The 21,488-nt window shown below is 43.4% G+C and overlaps 1 protein-coding gene across 1 annotated transcript; it reads right to left on the bottom strand.

The window, feature by feature from the left end:
- Positions 1–8,067: 8,067 nt before the first annotated feature.
- On the bottom strand, positions 8,068–21,101 carry E2F6 (E2F transcription factor 6). Its single transcript, XM_073001602.2, has 7 exons — positions 20,897–21,101; positions 17,107–17,200; positions 14,949–15,165; positions 14,081–14,240; positions 13,804–13,917; positions 11,849–11,996; positions 8,068–8,847 (listed from the first exon to the last, which is right to left on the bottom strand). Exons 1-6 carry the CDS (start codon positions 20,981–20,983, stop codon positions 11,868–11,870), a joined length of 801 nt encoding a protein of 266 aa, XP_072857703.2. The 5' UTR covers positions 20,984–21,101; the 3' UTR covers positions 8,068–8,847; positions 11,849–11,867.
- Positions 21,102–21,488: the final 387 nt, after the last annotated feature.

Consider the following 21,488-nt stretch of genomic DNA (forward strand, 5'->3'; position numbering starts at 1 on the left):
TTTGTGTAGAGAACGTGTTTGTCAAAACTGCCTTGCTTGAGCAATCAGTATGCATAAGAAGGCTGTTATTTGACCTGCCTGTGACCAGTCACTAAACAAAAGCAAACTAATTTGCAATTGATAGAGCTGCAAAACCTTTTGGAATGATAATCAGTGGTCTTTAACTTCTTAAGGCAGCTCTGCTTCTAATTTCAAAGCTCCCATCTCATCTATTTCATCCCTAATTTGAAGGCCATTATTCAAATTGTTAATCCAAATCCTGTTTTCCACCTATTCATTCCTTTACATTCTTACAAAGATTGCAATCTGATACATAGCTACCTCAGAGTAAATCCCATTGAACATAGTTGGGCTCATCTCATGGCTGGGCTCTTAGTAGATCCTCGCAAGACTGCTTTTCAGCATCAGCCTTTCTTCCTCCTACCAAGTCACTCACTCTCACTAAAATGGCACATGCTTGAAATGGTGGGGGAAGGGAGATTAACCCCTCCCAAACCCCACAATATGAATTAAAATGGAAGAAAGGAGAAAGACCAGACATAAGAGATCAGGAAAGGAGGGGAAAAAGAAAAGAAGACAACGAGTGGGAGGAAAAGGAAAAAAAAAACATAGAAGAGTGGAGAAAACAAGTGTGGGAGAAATTAGGAGGTAAATATGCAGAGAGCAATGGAAAATTAAAAACTCTGTAGTAATCTACAAAGACCCAACTGGAAAAAAAGGAGGCAAAAAAAGGAAAGCCAAAGAACACAAACCAAATTGCCCAAAGACACCAAAGGCAGCAGACCGAATCCCACTGGCCAGGTGTCTGGTTTGCCTCTCTTGCTTTGCTTTTAACAATGGCTAAAGGCAGCATTTTATTTCCCCTTTCTGGCATGTAAAATAATACATGAACATCTAGTTTTGCCTTATTGTTTAGCAGTGGTGTGAGTTGCCCATCTTATGACTACAGGTCCCAAATGTGTCATTGAACAAAGCGATGGTGGTTGGTGGCTGTGGTTGCACAGCTGCTGTGAACCCACTTCAGGTTTTTGCCTGTATTTTGCAGAGGTCATCCGAGGTACTGAATCTGTTTTTGGGGACAAAGCTCAGCCGCTTGGACAGCTGCTCTAAAGTGAAAACTTGAGTGGCTCCTCAGCCCCTCCCAAACTGGAGTCACCACCAGGTGTCCCTGATGCAAAATAACGGAAATAATGCAAATCAGCTCTCTGCGCATAAGCAGGGGATGTTACATAACCAAGCTTGCCTTGGGCACCGAACGCGCAGCATGAGGCATTTCTGTTTTTCAGGTTCACGCAGCGCTGTGTGTTGCGTCAAGTGGGTCAGTGGTTCTCACCCTTGGGTGCCTTTGCTATCGGACTACAACTCTCAGAATCCTTGACTCTTGGCTATATTGGCTGGCTGGGGTTTCTGGTGTGTGTGTGTGTGTGTGTGTGTGTGTGTGTGTGTGTGTGTGTGTGTGTGTGTGTGTGTGTGTGTGTGTGTGTGTGTGTGTGTGTGTGTGTGAGAGAGAGAGAGAGAGAGAGAGAGAGAGAGAGAGAGAGAGAGAGAGAGAGAGAGAGAATCTATCAGTCTCCGGGACCGAGACTGGATATCACAATGACAGATGTACAAGTCCTCCTTTTATCCCTGTCTCCCACACTGTGCAGACCGATGAGTCATTGCAATGAGTTCAGTTCAGGGCACATCTAAACGGCAGACACTCCTATAAAGGACATCTGATCCCACCGGACATCTTCTGTTCAGAGGCAGCCTTTGAGCTGAAGATTTATCCAAAGGGCTGTGTTAAGAAGTGGGGCTATAAGCTCCGGGGAGCTTTTGGAAAAAGTGGAGTTAGAAACCCTGACAGATTGACAGACAGTCAAATCCTAGGATATCTGGAGCCTTGAAATATTGACTGCTATTACCACATTGTGTTGAGAAGTGATCCATATCCCAAATGAAGGATTGTGGAATAACTGATAATAGCACCGCTTTCTACTTTGATCCTGTGTGTAGGCGGATGCGTGGAAATTGTCAATTTGTCAGTTTTGTAGCTGGGTGCCATCTGACCAGATTGCGCAGGAAAGATGAAAAGTTATTTTCCCTCCCCCTACTCCCTCCCTCCCTCTCTCTCTTTATAGAAAGACAAGCAAATCCCACTTTAGCTCACATCACTTCAGCCTGATTTATACTTTTGAGAGAATCATCTACTCATCACTGCTGCCGAGACAGCAGAGAGAACAAAGCAAAAGCAAAAACGAAAGGGCCTTTCAATCAAGCTACATGCAAGCCATTTTTGTTATCCTGTATTCACTTCCAAGCAGCAACATTTCCAAAAATTTGCATATATTTAGAATTCAGGGAACATGAGGGTGTTTCCATGTTTTTCTTGCAGCTGTAGTCTTATTGTTTTGAGATGCCTTAGCTGAAATCTCAAATGAAAACCTTCTCCATGGGGAAGAAAAAAGGTAATGCATCATAAATTCACGAAATGCTATATTACGTCTTTCAATTATACATTTTGCAGGGTCATTTATCAACACTATTATAAGTGGAGAAAATAGTAGCCAAATAGCGGTTCATTCTCGACGTCTTCTTGAATATGGAGTTGAGCTGCAGTTTCATACATCAGCAAGCTGCCAACTATTCATAGATTTGCAGCCAAAAAAATCTAAGGCCCAAATCCAACATGATGTGCATGGTAGCCCTGGGAATTGTATGTCCCTTCCCTGTGCTGTGGCCCACTCCAATGCTGAAAATATATTCCAGAGAGTTTTCCAGCCTCCTGGAGCAGGTTCTGGGTGTTCACGGGACAGGCAGTCACTGTAGGTGGGTCACGGAGACTGATACCCCAAATTACCTTGGATTCTTCTGCTCTTCTGTAAGTGGGGCTCCTGAGTTGGATACAACTCTAACTTCATCCTATTTTGCCCTAACTAAAAATAGTACCCTCCTCATAGTTAGGATATCAACATGTATGGTACAGAAACTGGGTGTGTAGACTGTGCAAAGTACCTCAGTCACAACCCACTGTGTGAAATCCACCTCCTTGCGCTGCAGGTACTGTAATGGGTTTTTCATATGCTTCACCTCATGTTTTAAAACAGGCTTCGCGACAGTTCTGAGTACTGCACTGAAATATTTGGAATGTTCCTCTGAGCAAAGAGACCCGGCTAAAATTACAGGCAACTAGCTGTGGCAAATAGCTCATTGCGTCATACAACTGTTCCTGGAAACCAAGGCCAAGGAGGAAAGGTGGAAAGAGCTGAGTAGGCCTAGCCGGCTGAAAGAACAACATGACACCCCTGTCCAAACATCCGACATAGCGGTACCCGAGAAGATGGCTCAGAGCGGCCACGTATCCTCTTTCAGGAAGGACAGCCCTTCCTTGGAGAGGGCCACCAAAAGGCAATACTCCTCCTGGAAGGGAGCTCTGAAGGGCTGCCCCGGCCAAGCCGGAACCACAGAGGACAATCACGTTTTGGGTGATGCCCTAAATAGACTCATTTTAATCATTTCATTGGCTGGAATTAAAACTACCAGGTGGAAAGTGTAAGGAAGCTGAAGCAGCATTAGAGCAAACTGTTATGACAAGAACTACCTAGGATGAATGGACTGCTCTGGAGATGCTGGTCTTTCCTTTGCTGAGGGTAATTGGGCAAGGAGGGCAAAAAGGCCTTCTGTGCTGGGGTATTGTAGCCGTTCCCCTCTCTTCAACAAGAGAGTCTCTGTGATCCCTTCAGACTCACAAAGGCATCACTTCAAGCTACCATAAGACCAAGGAGAGGAGGAATAGAGGAATTCACAGGACATGGGGTTGCCTATGTGTAGCCACTCTGTATGGGGGTGGATCTGTGAAGAGCTTAAAATCAAGTTACTTTTTAAAAACAAATTAACTCCAGTTGGAGTTCCAAGGCTCCAGAACAGTTGGCTCATAGCTACTTTTAAAGCAGCTATGTAGAACAACAATACCTTCCTCATTTCTCAAAACTAATAGGGGGAAAATCCTTTTTAGTTACACAAACATAATCTGCAGCTAAATGGAGAAGCATAAGCTGAGGGACACCCATCCTTTTAAACCACATGCAATTCCTCCTTCGCCATGTAGCAAAGTTAAAATTTGTTTCGAAGTTACAGATATACAAGAGGGGTCTCCTCTCATAACAGAAAAGAAGAAGCTACCCTTCATTTTCATTACAGTAGTTAAGTGAATTTATTATATATTGTATAGCAAAAATAAAACAAATATCACAATACAGTGGTGCTCCGCAAGACGATGTTAATTCGTTCCACTGAAATCGCTGTCTTGTGAAAACATCGTCTTGCGAAAAGAGTTTCCCCATTGGAATACATTGAAATCCATTTAATGCGTTCCAATGGGGAAAAATCGTTGTTGTTCTGTGAAAATCGCCCATAGGGAAGCCATTTTGCGAAGCGCCTATAAGCTGTTAAAATCGCTGTCTTGCGAAGCATCGGTCCCGAAAACACCCGTTTTGCAAAGTGCCGATCAGCTGTTAAAATCATCGTATTGGGAAAAATGGTCTGCGAAGCACGGACCTAAATACTGTCCAGCAAAAATCGCCCATAGGAAACACTGTTTTGCGAAGCGCTATAGTGATCGCAAAAACTCATCATCATGCGGATTTGTTGTTTTGTGAGGTCATCGTCTAGCAGGGCACCACTGTATATAAAAAAGAACTGTGGTGCCCCAAAAGACTAACATGGATTTCAGTGTGAGCTTTTGGGATTATGGTCCACTTCTTCAGACACACAGTGTAAAGTGAGATATTTACTCACAGGTTCATATTCAGGTATGCACTGTGGGGATAGGGGCTTAGGGAAGAAGGGCCCCCACCTCCACAAGAGGTCCTTAACATCCCATTTCTCAGCTCCTCCTTTTAATGGTGCTTTTATCTGGCAATTGTTTTATACTTGTGCTGTTGTCTTAAACTTTTTTACAGGAGAGATCTCATGACATCTGGCAGTACAGAAGCATTCAAACAAAATAAATCCTAGTCAAGTGTGTGAAGATACTCAGATATAGCATTTATATTCCACATTCTGCCTTGAGTTAGAAAGTCTGCCTTTCTTTCTAGCTACAGCTCTGATCCTTTGAGCCCTACAGAGCATTGGGAGGAAGGTTTCAGGAAGATAAGAAAGAATCCAAAGGTGCCATGTACGGAGTTAGACCATTGCTCCATCTAACACAGTACAGTCTACTCGGGTTTGTGGTAGTTCTCCAAGATTTCAGGCAGGATATTTTATCTATAATGGGAGGGCACTGGTATTCTCCCATACAGGTACTAACCAGATCCAGCCCTTTTTCTCTTCCAAAATCAGGTGAGACCAGGTGTGTTCCGAGTGGTCTGGAACCATACACACCACAGCCTTTTGTGGTTAGTTGCCAGGTATTTGTTCTACTGTCCAACTCTGGTGACCAGATTGAGATGAGCTCAAAAATAAGGTAGCGGTTTCTGCATACATGGGAGTGGGAGCAAACAACATTTTTACATTTTTTTTACAGGAGATACATGGACATTAGAAGATCAAACAGGGGCAAGGTAATATTTGGGATGGAGGCAGCTTCTGTTTTAACACTAGTGGTTCTCACACCCATCTTCTGTTCTATAGAAGCCCCTATCAAGACTCCGCTGGATAGTGCCACTTTGAGCTATTTTGGAGTGAAGCAAAAAAGCAAAGTGTGCTGCTTATACGCCACCCCATAGTGCTTAAAGCACCCTCTGGACAGTTTGCACATCACACACACACACACCAGTGAGTTGGGTACACAATGTACTGACCTCAGAAGGATGGAAGGCTGAGTCAACCTTGGGCTGACTAACAGAACTCACCATGATCAAACTCTGGTCGTGAGCAGTCTTGACTGCACAAAGTTTAACCACTGAGCCATTGTGCCTTTCATACAGTAACTTCTCTATCTGAGGCAAACACTGGAAGTCTTGCCTATCTCAGCAGCAACCAGTATCCCAGCATATCACTGGCCTGCTTATTTATGATCGCCAGGAAGGAGCTCAGCTGTGCCTAGCAAAACACAAGGCACCGGTTCTTAATTCTTTATTCCAGGGACAATTTGACACTAGCTGAATTAATTCAAGCAAGAAATGGTTGTATTTAGCACTTGAATGCCATTACCAGATATTCAATGTGTTTCATGTGCATTGTCCTAGAAAGGATGATATTCAGGGCAGGATGCAGCAGTTGGGGCTTTGGGAACTCTTGATTTTATTTGACAAATCCCCAAGATGCCGTGAAATTAATAAGGGCTGAGACATAAATTTAAATGAGGACAGGTCCCTGAAGTTTTTCAAAGCCTTGTTTTTATCTGTTTTGGCTCCTGACTGTCAGGACATTTCCCTTTCTCTCATCATACAAAGGCAATGCAATTCAAGGAGTTTAAAATACTAAGAATTCCTGATGTTGAACTCTTCTTGTTCCGCCACTGGAGTTTTACATTCTACTGGGCTGCAACAGTAAGAATTGTTCTTTTGAGTCAAGCAAATAGAGCTGGCTGGCTTGGATGCAGATTCTTCTTTTTCTTCTTTATTCCCATCAGGTTCAATCCAGTGGTGCTTCTGGAGTGAAAAATCAGCTGACAAGGTGCTGTTCTTGCCCTGTGGGGACATCCAAATGTGTTCACACTCCTCATGTTCGTCAGGCTCACTCTGCATCCTTCTGAATACAGATGAAACAGATGCTTTGGATAAAAATGTAAAGTACCATTTTCAAGAAACCTTATTTCAGATTACCAACGGTAGAATCTGCTGTTGTATCAGTGGAGGAGCAATCATTCCAGTGAGAAATAATACACTGTCCAAAATCCCGTTGAGTAAAGTACACCTGCATAAGTATGGATACATCATCCAGGAGATGGAGGCTGTTGGTAATTGAAGTTCTTGCTTAGAGTCCTGGGTCACCTGACCTGCCTGCAAGTAACTTAAAATCAGTCTCACTACCAACAAATTAGGTAATTGAACCAGGGACTGAAGCAGGAACCAGAATCCTTGACCTTACACAGGCATAATTTTGGTCTCAGGAGAGAATTTTCAATTAAGCAGCAGTGGCACTCCTCCATTTTTTAAAAGTTGCTTAACTAGCAGAATACGTCCATTCACTCCAGAGGCCCGGCTGCCTCATGGAAAAGTGCCTTCGTCTGCATTTCTATGCTGCATACAAGAGATTTACCATCCAATTCTGTGCATGTATACTGCAAAGTAATTCAGTTCAAAGGGAGTCACTGCCAGTCAAGTATATATAGGACGTCATTATTCCTAAAATCTCTTTTTAGCAACCTGTGTTGAATTAAGCACGTGCACCCACACTTCATAAACAAGCTGCCTTAAGATAATATTGGGTAACGTGTTCCCCAAAGTACCCTGTGGGCATCTGAGTTTGTTCAGTCCCACAGGTGAGCTCAAGAAAAGATGTTCCTCTTCAGTGGTTTTCTCAGCTCTACACTGACCCCTGGTGTAGAGAAGCAGTCTCGAAATACTATTTTTAAAGGACATAACACAAAAGAAATGTGAAGAAATCAATTCCTTTGCATCCTTGTATGTCCTCATCGCATATACCATAAGAAAGGCACTTTGATGGCAGGTAATAATAATGGTACCAGAAAAGAAACAGTAGGGGCCCACAGAGATGACATCCCACTGCCCAAGGAAGGATGAACCCAATACAGTTCCATGTAAGCCAACATGACAGCATTTCTCCACATAATGTTGATTGGGCAAAGGTACACAGTACAGTACTCTGAATGCTTGCTCTGAAACTTGTTTCTCACACTTTGCCAACAAAATATGTAGTTCTGTTAAACCCCACCCCTTACCTTCCAAAATAAAAGTTGAGGAAACATGCCCTCTCAGCACTTTCCCTCCCACCCCTCCTTACAACTTGCTAACCTTAACCAATGTAGTAAGCCTCCTACATTACTTTGTCATATCTCCTGGGCAACTGGAATCCCACTCTGTACCTCCCATTCTGAGGCTCAAGGAGAATATTCCATTCGATAAAATGGGCTAAAAAATAGCTTAATAAAACTTTTAAGTCAAGAGCAAAAGGCTGCCAGGGTCAGTATTTAGTATTTACAAGTTTATTTCTCTTTTGCTGTACACGGGCAGAAGTGCAGCTCACCCCCTCCCCCCAAAAAAATTCCATTTGTGACCATTTAAACATGATACACATGACACATGATCCAAGCAATTTCAGTTTCTTCCAAGAATTGCCGCAATAGTTCCATACTGAGATTAATGACTATCCTAGGAACATCCACAGTATAGTGCATAATGTTTTTATAACCTTATTTACTGGACACCATTCTAGTGCATGGTATCTCCTCTTCCAGATTTTAATATAGATTCAGTAATTCCACTTAGCAACAGTGCAGTTTCAGAACTAAAGTGCATTTCTTCAAAAACTGTCCCTTGTTGAACACATTTGGCTCCAGATTCTGTTCTGAAAGCTTTTTTAAAAAAGGAATAATTACAACTCATGTTTATTGCCACTTCCATTCAATAAGCTCCACGTGGCAGAGTTCACACTCACATGATACAGATTTGGGCAGCTACTATATACATTCAAGCCTGTACAGTAAGACAAACTGAAGTCACGTTTTCAAAATTCAACTTAAGGCTGTCTTTAAGTTTAGGGTGGTGGTGAGCAAAGAACAGGGACAGCGAAAGGTCTGCAATCACAGTCTGCTCTTGGTCCTTTTAATGCAGCTGTGAGGAACACATTACACATCTGCACATGCCCCTGGTGAAGTTAAATCCTGGACAGTCAAGAAAGCTGAAGCTCAGGAATCAAGATCTTTAATAATTCAGCACCTCTTCACATTTCCCATGATGTTCACTGCAGAAGTGAAAAAAGAAAAGATGCCAGTTTAAATAGCAGCGTACAATGAAGCAGCAACCATATCAATGCAACAGATTAAATATATTTAAATGGGAGAGGGTTCAATTCACCAGGGTGGATATGAGCCCATAAGTCTAGATTTAAATTGTGGTATTTTTATATAAATGCTCATCCTTGCTAGTTGCTTAATCTTATCATTTACAAACCAAATGAAGATTTCATTTTTAGAATAATAACTTTTATCAGAACGGTAATGATTGTTTTGTTCCTTGCCATTTGTATTAATATTTTTTTTAAAAAAGAAAACTATCTTTATATAGATTTTTTCCTCAAAAAAACGCACTTTATTAAACAAAACATAATTTAAATAAAACCAGTTGAATTTTAATTTTAAAAATCTCTTTTTAAAACATCATTGATTTTATCCACCCTTGAATCCACTGGGAAAGTCAGAATCCTACAAAAATGGCTCATGTACATGAACAGAGGAAAGGCTGAAGTTGTACTAAATACAGAGTGCCTTACAGCACCCAGAATACTACAAGGTTTTATTTGGCATATGCTTTCATGCACTGCAACTCACTTCTTCAGTTGCAGCTAAAAAAAAGAGTGCTCGAACCCAGGTTCCCACTAAGCTGGGTGCACGCATGTGTGCACACATGTGTGCACACAATTCACCTTCCCTCCGTGCAGCTGTCTTCCTCTTTCACACAGCAATCGCGTTAGGTTCCGGTTGCGACAAAACCCAATGCATGGGGGGGGGAGGGTTTAGTCTCTTGCGCACACACAGGGGCAGAGTCACATGTGTGAGAGGCGGAGCCCTGCCCAGTGGGGCTAAAAATTAGAGGGTACGCTGACTACAATCCATGAAAGCTTATGAAAAATAAAACTTGCTGTTCTTTTAAGGTCCCAAAGGACACTCTTCTATCTTGCAACAGAGTAGCTACCAGACACCCACCCTTCTGGCAATTTGTACATGTTTATGTTTCATTTTTTATTAGTATTGCTAATGTCATTTTAGGCACACATGGCTAATACAGGCTATATACAACAAATAAAACACATTAAGTGCACATTTAGGGAATACATTTATTTGGGGGGGGGGGGGACAGTGTAAGATTAAATTTCCTGTCCTTCTCAACACTGAATTCTCTGCTCCAGAATCCCACAAACTTTTGTGCAACCGCAGCCCATGTGCCCTTTGGAAAACACTGTTGAGGACTCACTTTCTCCCTCACATTTAACTTCAACTCTGTGTCTCTGGTTTACTTCTGTTCAGCTATCGTGGTTCAGCCATACCTCCTCAGTTGAATGCCTTACTCTACATGCCACAACACCTTGCCCTTGGGTTTTGAGGCCCAAGTCCAGAGGACAAGAATGGAGTGCTTAAGACCACCAAAGATGCCCCCTCTTGTCCTGGTCCTGGACTGTCTTAAAAAGCCTCAGTGCCTTCCTAAAGCGATCATCCTGTGGACTGACTCATGCCTGCTTGTCGCTTACATCAATAGCCAGCAGGATGACTTAAACGGGGGGGGGGCTTATTAGACCATTATTTAAATTTTTTAAGGGTTGAGCATACTCTTCTAGCATAACTTGGTTTAAAACTGCATACTCCCAAAAGCACTTCACAACAGAAAAGACCAGAGGGCTATTATTTATGACATTAATTGTGTAACTTGATACTCCATGCAAGTTCTTGCGAGTACTTACACAGGAGAAGCAGCACTTAGGTTCACCAAAACTGAAGGAATTACAGACCTGTCTAAATTCCAGAGTAAAAAAGGGTGAATCTGTTAACTTTCTATGCATATATACTGGACAACACCAGCAATCATTACGTCAGACTGCACAGGGAAGCCATTGAAATCCACAAGCACCAGAAAAACTTCAATAAAAAAGAGGAAAGTTTGAAATTCAACAAAACTTGGCTCCCATTTCTCAAAAATACAGCATGCAAAAGGTCACGAACTCTACCCAACCACAAGGTCAAGGGGATCACCACCATCAACCACAGTGACAGACAATCTCCTTATCACAACAATACACACACAACAAAACACACTAATCACCCATCCACAGAAAACAATACACCCACAACAATACACACTAATCATCCCATCTCACAGCCATAAATACTCCACGCCCTAGCCAAACTACACAAGAGCAGTTTGCTGTCCTCTGAAGATGCCAGCCACAGAGACTGGTGAAACGTTAGGAAAAACCACCTTCAGAACACGGCCAAGAAGCCCGAAAAACCCACAACAACCATATATACTTTGCTACACCTGTTGCAATTTCCATATGATTCACAGTATTTTTCAAGTATCTTAAAAACATCAGTGTTCACATAATTAGCTCAAAATGAATCATTTTATAAACTACAGAATCATTTTTTTCCAGTGCACTTTAGTGGGGCATGACTATTTGGGTTTAACTAAAAAATGCCAAATCAGCTGACAAGGCAGATGCACTCTGAACACTTAGGCCCTATCCAAACACTACAGGCAGAAACTGTGTAGAGCTTTCAATAGGATGGGGGACACAGGGAGGCGCATCCTGCCCCCAATGCTTTGTCCACCTGGAAGTCACTCAGTTGTTTGTGTGTTCAGCTCAATGGATTTACAGTGCTCTTGTGACTGTGAAATCCCATGAAGCATCACCACATAAGCACTGTAAGCATACTCCTCCAAATGCACTTTACAGATGCTTCGTCAGAACTGCATGCTAAACCTGCAAAAGTCCGAATGGGTGGGTGTTGGAATGTGCACACCCCATCTGTACCATGCTTCAGTGCTATACTGTTTCATGCTATAATGTCTGAAAAGGGCTTAAATTATGGTGACCCCATGTCACACTGTATCAAGTGATAGCCTTGGTACCTATGTAGTGACTGTCACAGTTCTTATGTATATTATTCATTTTATCAAGTTTCCAATAGGTAAAATATCAATTTGTTGTGAGTCATATTTATAAGAATTCACTCCATTACTATATTTACCTCCATCACCAGTTGTTGCCTATTTACTTGTGCACGAAACGTTAGCAGTACTTTTCAGAGCATCAGCATCTGGATTATCTAATGGCACCTCACATAAATAAACATCAATTGGCCCCTTGGTGCTCCTTATACGTATTTCTATGCAGTCCTGCAAGACACAAATGTTTGTTAAGAACAGGGTCGGAAACAAGCTATAACAATTATTGCAATTTAATCCAGAGGAGATAAGCAACATTCCATAGGACAAATACAGTTTGCAGATGTTTCTCATCTACTTTGCCAACTCTTCTCCACAAAGTCCTACCTCCCCAGCCCTCACCCACCCAAAGGGCTGCTTTTCTGAACCCTGGAATCAGATTTGGTTACCAACAAAGCCCTGCAGAAAGGCAGCCCTTTCTGAATCCCTGAGCTAGAGTGGAATTTCAGAGAGAGGGCAGAATCTGCCTCCTGAGATCACCCAGGGGGATGGTCCAAGGAAGCATTTTGTCCCACGGGCTGGAACAGTTCTCCAGCTCTGCAATAGGTGTGGATAGGTTACAATGATAGTCTGACATTCAGATCAGAGATGGGGACAAATATAAAAATGGATTTGTTTTTTCAACGAATATTGCCTATCCGTCATATATTCGTTGATCCATATTTGTCAAATTTTAAGTCCTAATGAATACGGCTTGACGAATATTTCTGCATTTTTATTTGTCCCTGTATGAAAAAGGAAAAAAACCTATGGGTTTTCCATTCTGCCTACCAGCCCGCCGATTGGCTGATTGGCGGGCCAATAAGCAGCTACCCACTCCCACAGCCTACCCCCACCCCTTCCTCTCCATATCTTACCCCCCCGCCCCCACCTCCGCTGACACCGCCTTATCGTAATTGTCGCCACTGCTGCCCTTTGCAAAGTTGACAGCTGCAGCTTCCCTACCCTAAATGAAGCCGCAGCTGCCATCTTTGCAAAGGGCAGCCAGTGTCTCTACAGTTGTGGAGGCCTGAAGGAGCCCTCGGCAGCAGCGGAGATCACAGTAAGGGGGTAGCGGTGTCACAGTGGTGTATTTTTTTAGTAACCCCCACGAATTGACAAATTTGTTATTCGTTGGTTCATGGGGGCAACTTTGTGCTTCGCGAGTCGTCAATTTTTGATGACTCACAAAGCGGGATGACTTGCCAAAATGGTGAGTCAGCTCCATCTTTAATTCAGATCATCACCAGACTAGCATGCTGGCGACGGTAAAGCTTCTGGACAGTCAGTAGTTTTCACACAGCAACTACAAAAAGCCCCAAACCCCATCTTCCAAAAAGATTGTTTATAAGCCACTTAACTCAGGGGGTGGCAACTGAGAGAGATGACAGTGTGACGCCCAGACCATATTTGGTTCCATGACCATCATTTGCTGGCTTCTACTTTAAGCTCATACTTTTAATATAGCCCAAAAGATAGTCTGTGGAACTATATTCTCTCTATAGTGTTTTTAACTTTCTTTCTATTCAGCAGAGAATATGTTTTAAATTATTGTTAAATTGCCCAGATGGGGTGGTATATGAATGAATGAATGAACGGATGGACGGAAGGAAACTCCAGATTCCCTCTCCAAACATATTTATGTACTTTATGGTTTGATTCTCATTAAGCAATCTCAAATATGTTCCTTTTAAAATGTAGATAAAGTGTTTTACAGGGCAGTATTGAGAGCACATATTTCAAAGTCTTATTGTTCTGAAGGAAAAATGTCAGCCTAAGCTGTACTAAATACTCTACTATATTCTGACCTATGGAAACACTTAACACATTTCCAAGAAACTGTTATTACTTCCAAATTGCCTTGATGGAAAGTACTGCCTGAGACAACTAGAATAATAGAAATGTTGACATAATTCTTTAGAAGGAGAGCAGGGTCCTCATACACCAATCGAGCCAATCACACCCTATAAATCGGAAACATTTGTCAAGAAGAACGTACCTCTTCTGGAGCAGGTATCTCCATTTTGGTTTCTTCAGGAGCTTTGATGGCAATAATTAACTGTTCTTGGAAAGTCTGAATGCTACGGATATCTTGGTAAGTCACATAAGCTAGTGTATACAGGAGTCAAGGAGTCTGAGTAGCAGCCTCTAGTAGAATGTATGCTAGTAAGAAGCAGACCCAGCTGGATGACTATGCCAATACTACATTTATCATTGGATGAGGTAAAGCTATGCAGTTGCTCAACTCCAGCAAATCAACATTAAGAAAAAGGATATCTTGCATTTTCCTTGTCATCTGTTAAATCAAACAACTGGTGAGCACAATCCTTGATTAATTCATCCAGTGCTGCTTCCATGGTTGTTAAGTCATAAAGTTCATCTCGTAATTTCTGTTGCTCTGGAGTTCTCGCAGTAATCTGCTTAATATCTGATCCCCTAAAATAGAATAAAAATATTTTCAGCCTTACCGCTGGAATTTTCTATAAAACAAGGAGATATTATGTTATTACTATAGGAATAACAAAGCAAAACTGGCAGTAAATATTGTCATCTCTGACAGATACAGATTTCATAAGAAACAGTCTGTTTCACAGAATGCACACCAACAGCCCAATCCAATGTTGAGTTAGGCTGGTATAAACCCACTGCAATCTGCTCAGCATCCACCTATGCAGATATCACACACTTATTAATTATTCTGTATCCTTCTGTATAATACACAATATTTGTAAGTGTACTGTAATTGCTGCTAAGTTTGCACGGCAAAAAAGGTTCTGTGCCCTTTGATTCAAAGTTCATTCAGAGTAACCACAGAATGAATTTGGTTCTAAACAAATTTAGCTCTTATGTTTAGGAATAAGACAGCTTAACAACCATCTTTTTATACATATTGCATAGTGATTATCACCAATAATCCTGTGACATAAGCTAGTATTACTGTATCCATACCAGTGGCAAAGTCATATATTTGTTTTCAAGGCATGATCTGAAGAAAAGTCCTCCAAGCTCACATTTCATATTTCTTAATTACCATACAACATATGTTCTGTCTGAAACAATGTTTTCCTCACAAGGTCATATTATAAAACCAACACATATGACTTTAATTGATGTATTAAAAGATAAATGTGAAAGCCAACTTACACCCACTGGATAAGGTTCTTGGATCTTTTCTGAATAAGATGAATTCCATCCAATACGTTTGTGATATCATACACTCTTCGTTTTCGGACTCCCAGCATACGGGACACCTCATTCAAATCGAGAACACCTTGAGGAGCCATTTTAACAAGATCCATGAATCTCCTGGTCAGCTGAACCAGAGACCCATCATAACGGGGCTTTCTGCTTTTCATAGATTCTGTACAAGTTTGAACAGCAGTTTTAGTTAGCCACTGAAGAAAACACGACAAACAGTTCAGCACAGTTCTATCAAGCCCTTGGGTTACTGAATTAAACCACTCCACCCAAACATTCATCTTTGCAACAATGAAGCAACAAAGGATTTTTTGCTCTTTTTTTTCTACCTTTAATCTACTGGTAAGAATGTACCAACTGGATTTCAACTCCCAGAATTATCCATTCAAGGAGCAACCCTGACAGACACACATGAACAAACACCAAAATGAGGCTCACCTAGAGATTCCCAGCAAACACAGAGCAACTTCATGTTTTGGAACAGAAAGCTAGGGCATGAATCCTTTCTCCAGGTGAGCCACATTTAGGTGTCTGTAGGTGTGGGTCTATCATGTGGAAGGTAAAAAACAAAGAAACAAAATGGCACATCCCTATCCACTGCCAACCTCCTTCTCCAGCAAGGTCTGACATAACAGGATACTGATTTTTTTTTAGCACATGAACAAGACTACAAGAATCTCAGCTCAGTTGCTTCCTTCATATGGAGTTGTGAAGCAAACCACATGTCCCACTTACATTCACACTCTGGGAACCGTGGTTTGTTAAAACAAACCAGTATTGCTGTTGCCCTTTTAAAAACAACAAAAATATTTAGCTGTGCCTCACAGTTCCTATATAGGGTGCCCAATAAGTGTATCCTGATTTATGTTTCTGGATTGCAACTTCCCCCCACACAGGAGAGATCAAGTGAAAAAAGGCAGGCATGCAGATTAGAAAGGTAGGTAGGTGTACACACGGGCACCTCCATGCAGGTGCATCTGCCTTCCTTGCCTCAGGCTGTTTGCTCTATGTGGCGAAGGTGTGTGCACACATGCGTAAAAAGAAAAGACAGCATCAGGAGGTCCAGTAGCATGAAGCACTGAGGCACCAAGGAGATATACTGTATAGAGATTTGTGTTTTTGGACCACAATTCTCAAATTTCTACCTAATAAATTCTTAAGAGGATCCTAGGTGTTGTAGTCTGGGGAATTTTGAGAGGTATGATCCAAAAACATTAATTTCCACATGCTCAGTATACACTTCTCCCTCCAAATGACATAGGGGTTGGAGCGCTGCACATCTATGTAATTCAAAATCCATGTATTACTCTATTACTCCTAAAATGTAGTTACAAAGCTTAAGCAGTTCCTTTACACATACACACACACACACACCCTGACCGGCTTCAGCCTCCCACCATGCCACAGCACCCTCCCTAGCTGCCATATGGAGTCACTATGACAGGAGAGGGGGCCGGCCAGGCCGAAATTGGGGACCACTACACCGGCAACAACAGTTCCCTAGGTAAGCCCAAGACCCAATTCAAGGGAGAAGTGTACCTACCTACTGTTCTTTCTAGTCTCAGAAAGAGAGAACTCAGAACATATAAAAGGAAACTCTGTTGCTTGAGCAGTAAGGGGACATTGTTGCCATCACTCCCATGACCAATGGAAGGTGGGAAGCAGCAGTATTGCCACAGACCCTGGGAACATGGCTACCACTGCTCCTCTGTTCCACATTTTTCACTATACTTTCCTTCTTCTGTCCCAGACTGGCCAATGATAGCAAATGTAACCACTGCACGAGCGTAGGATTGGTGCCTCCCTCTCCCTATCTGTGGTTTATGTATAGTGTTGTGGTCAATTGGAAATGAAGTGGCAAGTTTACACACTAATTTTCAAGTGTTTACCTTTGGTGATACATTGCTTGACTTATTTCCAAAGTTAATTTAAGTTACAAGGCAACAGTTTAGTCCCAACTCGAGCAGAATTAATTAGTCATAAAGACTGATTTAGGAAGTGCCACACTCTTCATAATGCAGACCGGGACTGAAGTACATGAAAATAGTCTTGTGATTAGATGTCCCCCCCAGTGTTTTTTAAAGGAAAACAAGACAGAACTTACTTCTAACTTTCATGAAGGATCCCCCCTCATTCGCTTCTTTATGGCTAATAGACACGAACTGTACATCATCTTCATTTTCCACTTTAATGTGTGTCTATGAAGATAAAAATCTACATCAATTGAAACAATATTTATTCTTAATGAAACTGAAAGCCAATTTCAAAAACAACTGCTCAATCAGTATGCAAATTATGCCAAATCCTGTTGGTGTATGATAACCTAATTGTAGGAAATTATTACTGTATCCTGTAACAAACATGGCAGTAAAAATGGGTCAGTAGAGAAATTTACATACAAGCTGTAACAACACTTGCTCTTGATGTAATTATTCTAGGACGGGAGTAGACACCCATCCATAGCAGTTGCAGGGGAAGTGAAGGACAAGTAACCCAGCGTCTCAGTGATGTGTTCCTGCCTAACTCCTTTTAAATTGTACACATTTTATTTTTCTATAAACATACACTCCAGAAAAGCAGACCATGAAAAATAAATGAAGAGAAAACTGGAGTCCCAAGAGCTCAATGAATTCACAAGGCCTCCTTTCACACTTCTAGTATCTATTTTGACAGCACAAAGTAGATAGTCTCTCAGTGATCCTTGTGCAGTATCTGAGTTTTCACATGATATTTACAGTATATGCTGTGGGGCCAGAAGTTGTGTATCCCAGAAGACCCAGCCTGTGTGGCCCTGGGCAAGCTGCACAGTCCCAAGATGTCTCCAGAAGAAGGAATAGCAAACCAGTTCTGAGTACTTTATACCTGGAAAACCCTGAAAAGATTTGCTGTAGGTCAGAATTGACCTGATAGTATATAAAAAATAACCTCTTGTAGTAAACAGAACTCCTTAGCTTATGATGCTAACCAAGATATGAAACATGTCAGGAAGAGAGAGAAGGCAAGGAGAAGTTACAGGCATATTTTAGCATCTGATGCTGTGACTTTATTCTGCAACATTGCAAAGAAAATGTATCCAATCTGCTTTTTACTGATTTTCCTAAAACTAAGTGCACTATGTAAAACATCCCCAGCTTTCTTAATATAAAATGCAGTCCAGCTTCTAATTTGCTTTTCACTTATTTTTTTAAAAAATTATCAATTTTTGCTCATAGAGAGGTTCCAGTCAATAGCAAAATTTTATACAGTACAGTATTTTCAAAAACACAAGATCAACTTTTTGTCCCCAATGAGCTTTATTCGAAGGTCAGCAGTTGCCGGCCTCGCATTTTGGGACACATGAGTCAACCTAACAAATATATGTTGTTATGAGGAGGAAATAGGGGTGACTGTCTGACGAATCATGGATTGACAATCATGGATTGCTGCCTTGTCGTGGCGAAGGGGCTTGAGTAACTCAGAGAAGCTATGGGCTATGCCGTGCAGGGACACCCAAGACGGGCAGGACATAGTGGAGAGTTCCGACTAAACGCAATCCACCTGGAGCAGGAACTGGCAATGCCACTCCAGTATCTTTGCCAAGAACGCCCCATGATCAGAAACCATAAAGAAAGCAGACCGCCGAAGAATTGATGCCTTTGAATTGTGGTGCTGGAGGAGGCTCTTGAGAATCCCCTGGACTGCAAGGAGAACAAACCTATCAATTCTAAAGAAAATCAACCCTGAGTGCTCACTGGAAGGACAGATCCTGAAGCTGAGGCTCCAGTACTTTGGCCATCTCATGAGAAGAGAAGACTCCTTGGAAAAAACCTTGATGTTAGGAAAGTGTTAACCCCGAAAATCGAGGCAATTCTCCGGCAGAGGCAGCAGACTAAGACACGAGACAACCAGCTGTATAGAATGCCAATTATTTATTAGATTACACAGCTAGGGCCCAATCTCTTAAAAGCAGAGACGAGCCCCGAAACACGGGTGCATGGATGTTTTATAGGAATACACACAAAGGGCCATAAACAGTTAGATTCTGATTGGTGTCCTGAATCCGAAACTTTGGATCTCTATGCCCATTGGCCCTAGATGTTCTGTGGGTCTGACTTATTGGCTGTACCTGAATGTGTATATGATACGCATGCCCCCTTGGCCTTAAGGTTCAGATGGCGACTATGTGTCTGATTTGACAGTACCCAGATATTCGTTTTATCTCTGTCGTTTTGTTTATTGTTGCATTGTATATGGTGGCCTTCAAGTAACAGCTTTTCCCTTGGTGTCAAGTTGGAAGTACCTTAGCTTCCTCCCTACGCATACCAAGGGTGCCAATTATCTCCTTAATTGCCCTCTGAGCAGGCCTGTTGTTTTGGGAAGTGAAAGTTCTGTTCCTTGGGGCGATATCTCTCAGCTAGCAGATGGAAGGCCATTGAGGCCCCATGTGTTTTGATATGCAAGGGTGTGTTTGTAAAGAAGGCTATTGAAGCACTATGTGTTTTGATATGCAAGGGTGTGTTTGTAAAGTTAGCACCCTGGTGTGATTGTGGCAAGAGTCAGAAGAGATCTAAGTCAGGGTCAGTCTACAGTAAAAGCAGTTTCTAATACAGATACAGATACATTCAGATGCATAAAGTTACACAAGTATTCATGTGCAAGACGTTACAATAATTAAGTTGTATTGAAACTAAATACAATTGCTGCGTTGTGGAAGAAGCAATGGGAATAAAAGCGGTGCATGGAGTGAGATATAATAATAATAAAATGCTTATTTGTTAACCCTAGAATGGGCGGCCTTCAAAAGTGTGATGGCAAGAGGAGAAGGGGACGACCGAGGATGAGATGGCTAGACAGTGTCTGCGAAGCAACCAACATGAAATTGACCCAACTCCGGGAGGCAGTGGAAGATAGGAGGGCCTGGTGTGCTCTGGTCCATGGCGTCACAAAGAGTTGGACACGACTAAACGACGACGTCTGAGAAACAGGCAATGCCATCATGAATTTATTTATTTGATTCCTATACCACCACACTACTTTGGGCGATTGACAAAGCTTTAACTGAAAAATCCCACAGACGGCATAACAATAACGAACCAACGAAGCAACATTTTGTAAAAGGCAGTCTAAGATAATGAATAAGGAAAGCGCCCATGCGAGCAACAAGCACGCTAATTACACTCAGTGTTCCTGAATACCTGGGAAATCACAACCCAAGGCCTTGGGGCACTTTCAAAGAGTACCACATTTTATTTGACTTCTTCCGGTTCTGTGGACGACGACGCCCTTAGAAACGCAGGATCGTGAAACTGGAGAGGGGCCTGCGAGGCCATCCAGTCCAACCCTCTGCTCAAGGCAAGGATTCCCGAGCGCAAGAGGTCGGTCTGCCGGGGGGGGGGGGGGGTGTTGCCTCCGTTTCTCTCATAGGCCTCTATAGTGCTGGAGGTCCCGAAGACGGGAGGCGACCCGTCCGCCAAAGCGCGTCCTCTGTGCCGCCCGCGTCCCGTCGCTTCTCCCCCCCCCCCCCGTTCTTCCTGCCGACGTCGCCGTCCCACTCCCGCCGCGGCCCCTCCGGAGATCCGGTCAAGCCCGCCCTGGCGGCGGAGGCAGAGAAGGCCGCCTGGCCCTTACGCTTCGTGCTACCCCGGCCAAAGATGCCTCCCGGGCGAGGCCCCCGCCGACCGCCCCCCCATCTTTTTCGGGAGGCGAGTCCCCCGCCAGCCGGGCCATCTCGGCCTCCCCCTCCAGCCCGACACGCGTCTCCTCCACAGCCAGTCCCCACGAGGGAAGCCCGACTCGTCTCCCTGCCGCCCTGCGTGCGTGGGTCAGTGAGGCGCCCCCCCCCGTCCTCACTCCCTCCCTCCCTCCCGCTCAGCCTGCTCTGGCTTCTCCTCTTCTCGCCCGCCGCAGCCACTCACTTGCATCAAGCCCGCCGAGGGGGGAGGCGGAGGCGGCGGCGGCGGCGGCTCCAGCCCCGGGCTCTCTCCCAAAGCGGGCGCCGCCATCTTGGCGCAGCCTCTTCCTGCCAGAGGAGGAGCCGCGGCCGAGCACCAACCACAGGCGCCTTTTTTCGCCCGCTCGGCTCCGGTTCCCTGCCTGCCCGCCCGCCCGCCGGCTCCTTCGGGCAGCCACTCCTTTTCCGGCCTCCCCCGCCCGAGAGCCGCCTCCAGCCGCCGAGGCCAGGCCAGCTCTGGGGTGGCGGAGCCAAAACGGAGCCCTCGCCGTGGCCCCTGAAAAAGCACGACGTCGAGCTTTTTTTTTGGAGGGGGGGGGCTCCGCAGGAGCTTCGGAAAGCTCTGGAGATCCCCTCTCCGGCAAAAGGCGAAGAAGCCAAACCGGACCAAGACCAAGCAACCCGGTGGCCCTTTAAAGACTGCCGATTCTAGTTCCACGGGAACTTTTTCGTAGATCCAGTCCGCTTCGTCAGACATAGGGGCCTCTCTTCTTGTAGGGCTTTGCTGTAAAAAATTTTTATATCTTCAGGTGCCACAAGGTTCTCCCTAGTAAGCC

Source organism: Pogona vitticeps, chromosome 1 (genome assembly GCF_051106095.1).
Source record: "Pogona vitticeps strain Pit_001003342236 chromosome 1, PviZW2.1, whole genome shotgun sequence".
NCBI classification, from domain to species: domain Eukaryota; kingdom Metazoa; phylum Chordata; class Lepidosauria; order Squamata; family Agamidae; genus Pogona; species Pogona vitticeps.

What these genes read in the sequence shown, in the direction of transcription:
- E2F6 (XM_073001602.2), bottom strand. Translation starts at nt 20,983, where the DNA reads ATGGCGGCGCCCGCTTTGGGAGAGAGCCCGGGGCTGGAGCCGCCGCCG. An exon ending in CCTCGGCGGGCTTGATGCAA is followed by an intron (nt 17,201 to 20,896) that starts GTGAGTGGCTGC and finishes TTATCTTCATAG; the next exon opens with ACACACATTAAAGTGGAAAA. An exon ending in AAGAACCTTATCCAGTGGGT is followed by an intron (nt 14,241 to 14,948) that starts GTAAGTTGGCTT and finishes ATTCTATTTTAG; the next exon opens with GGGATCAGATATTAAGCAGA.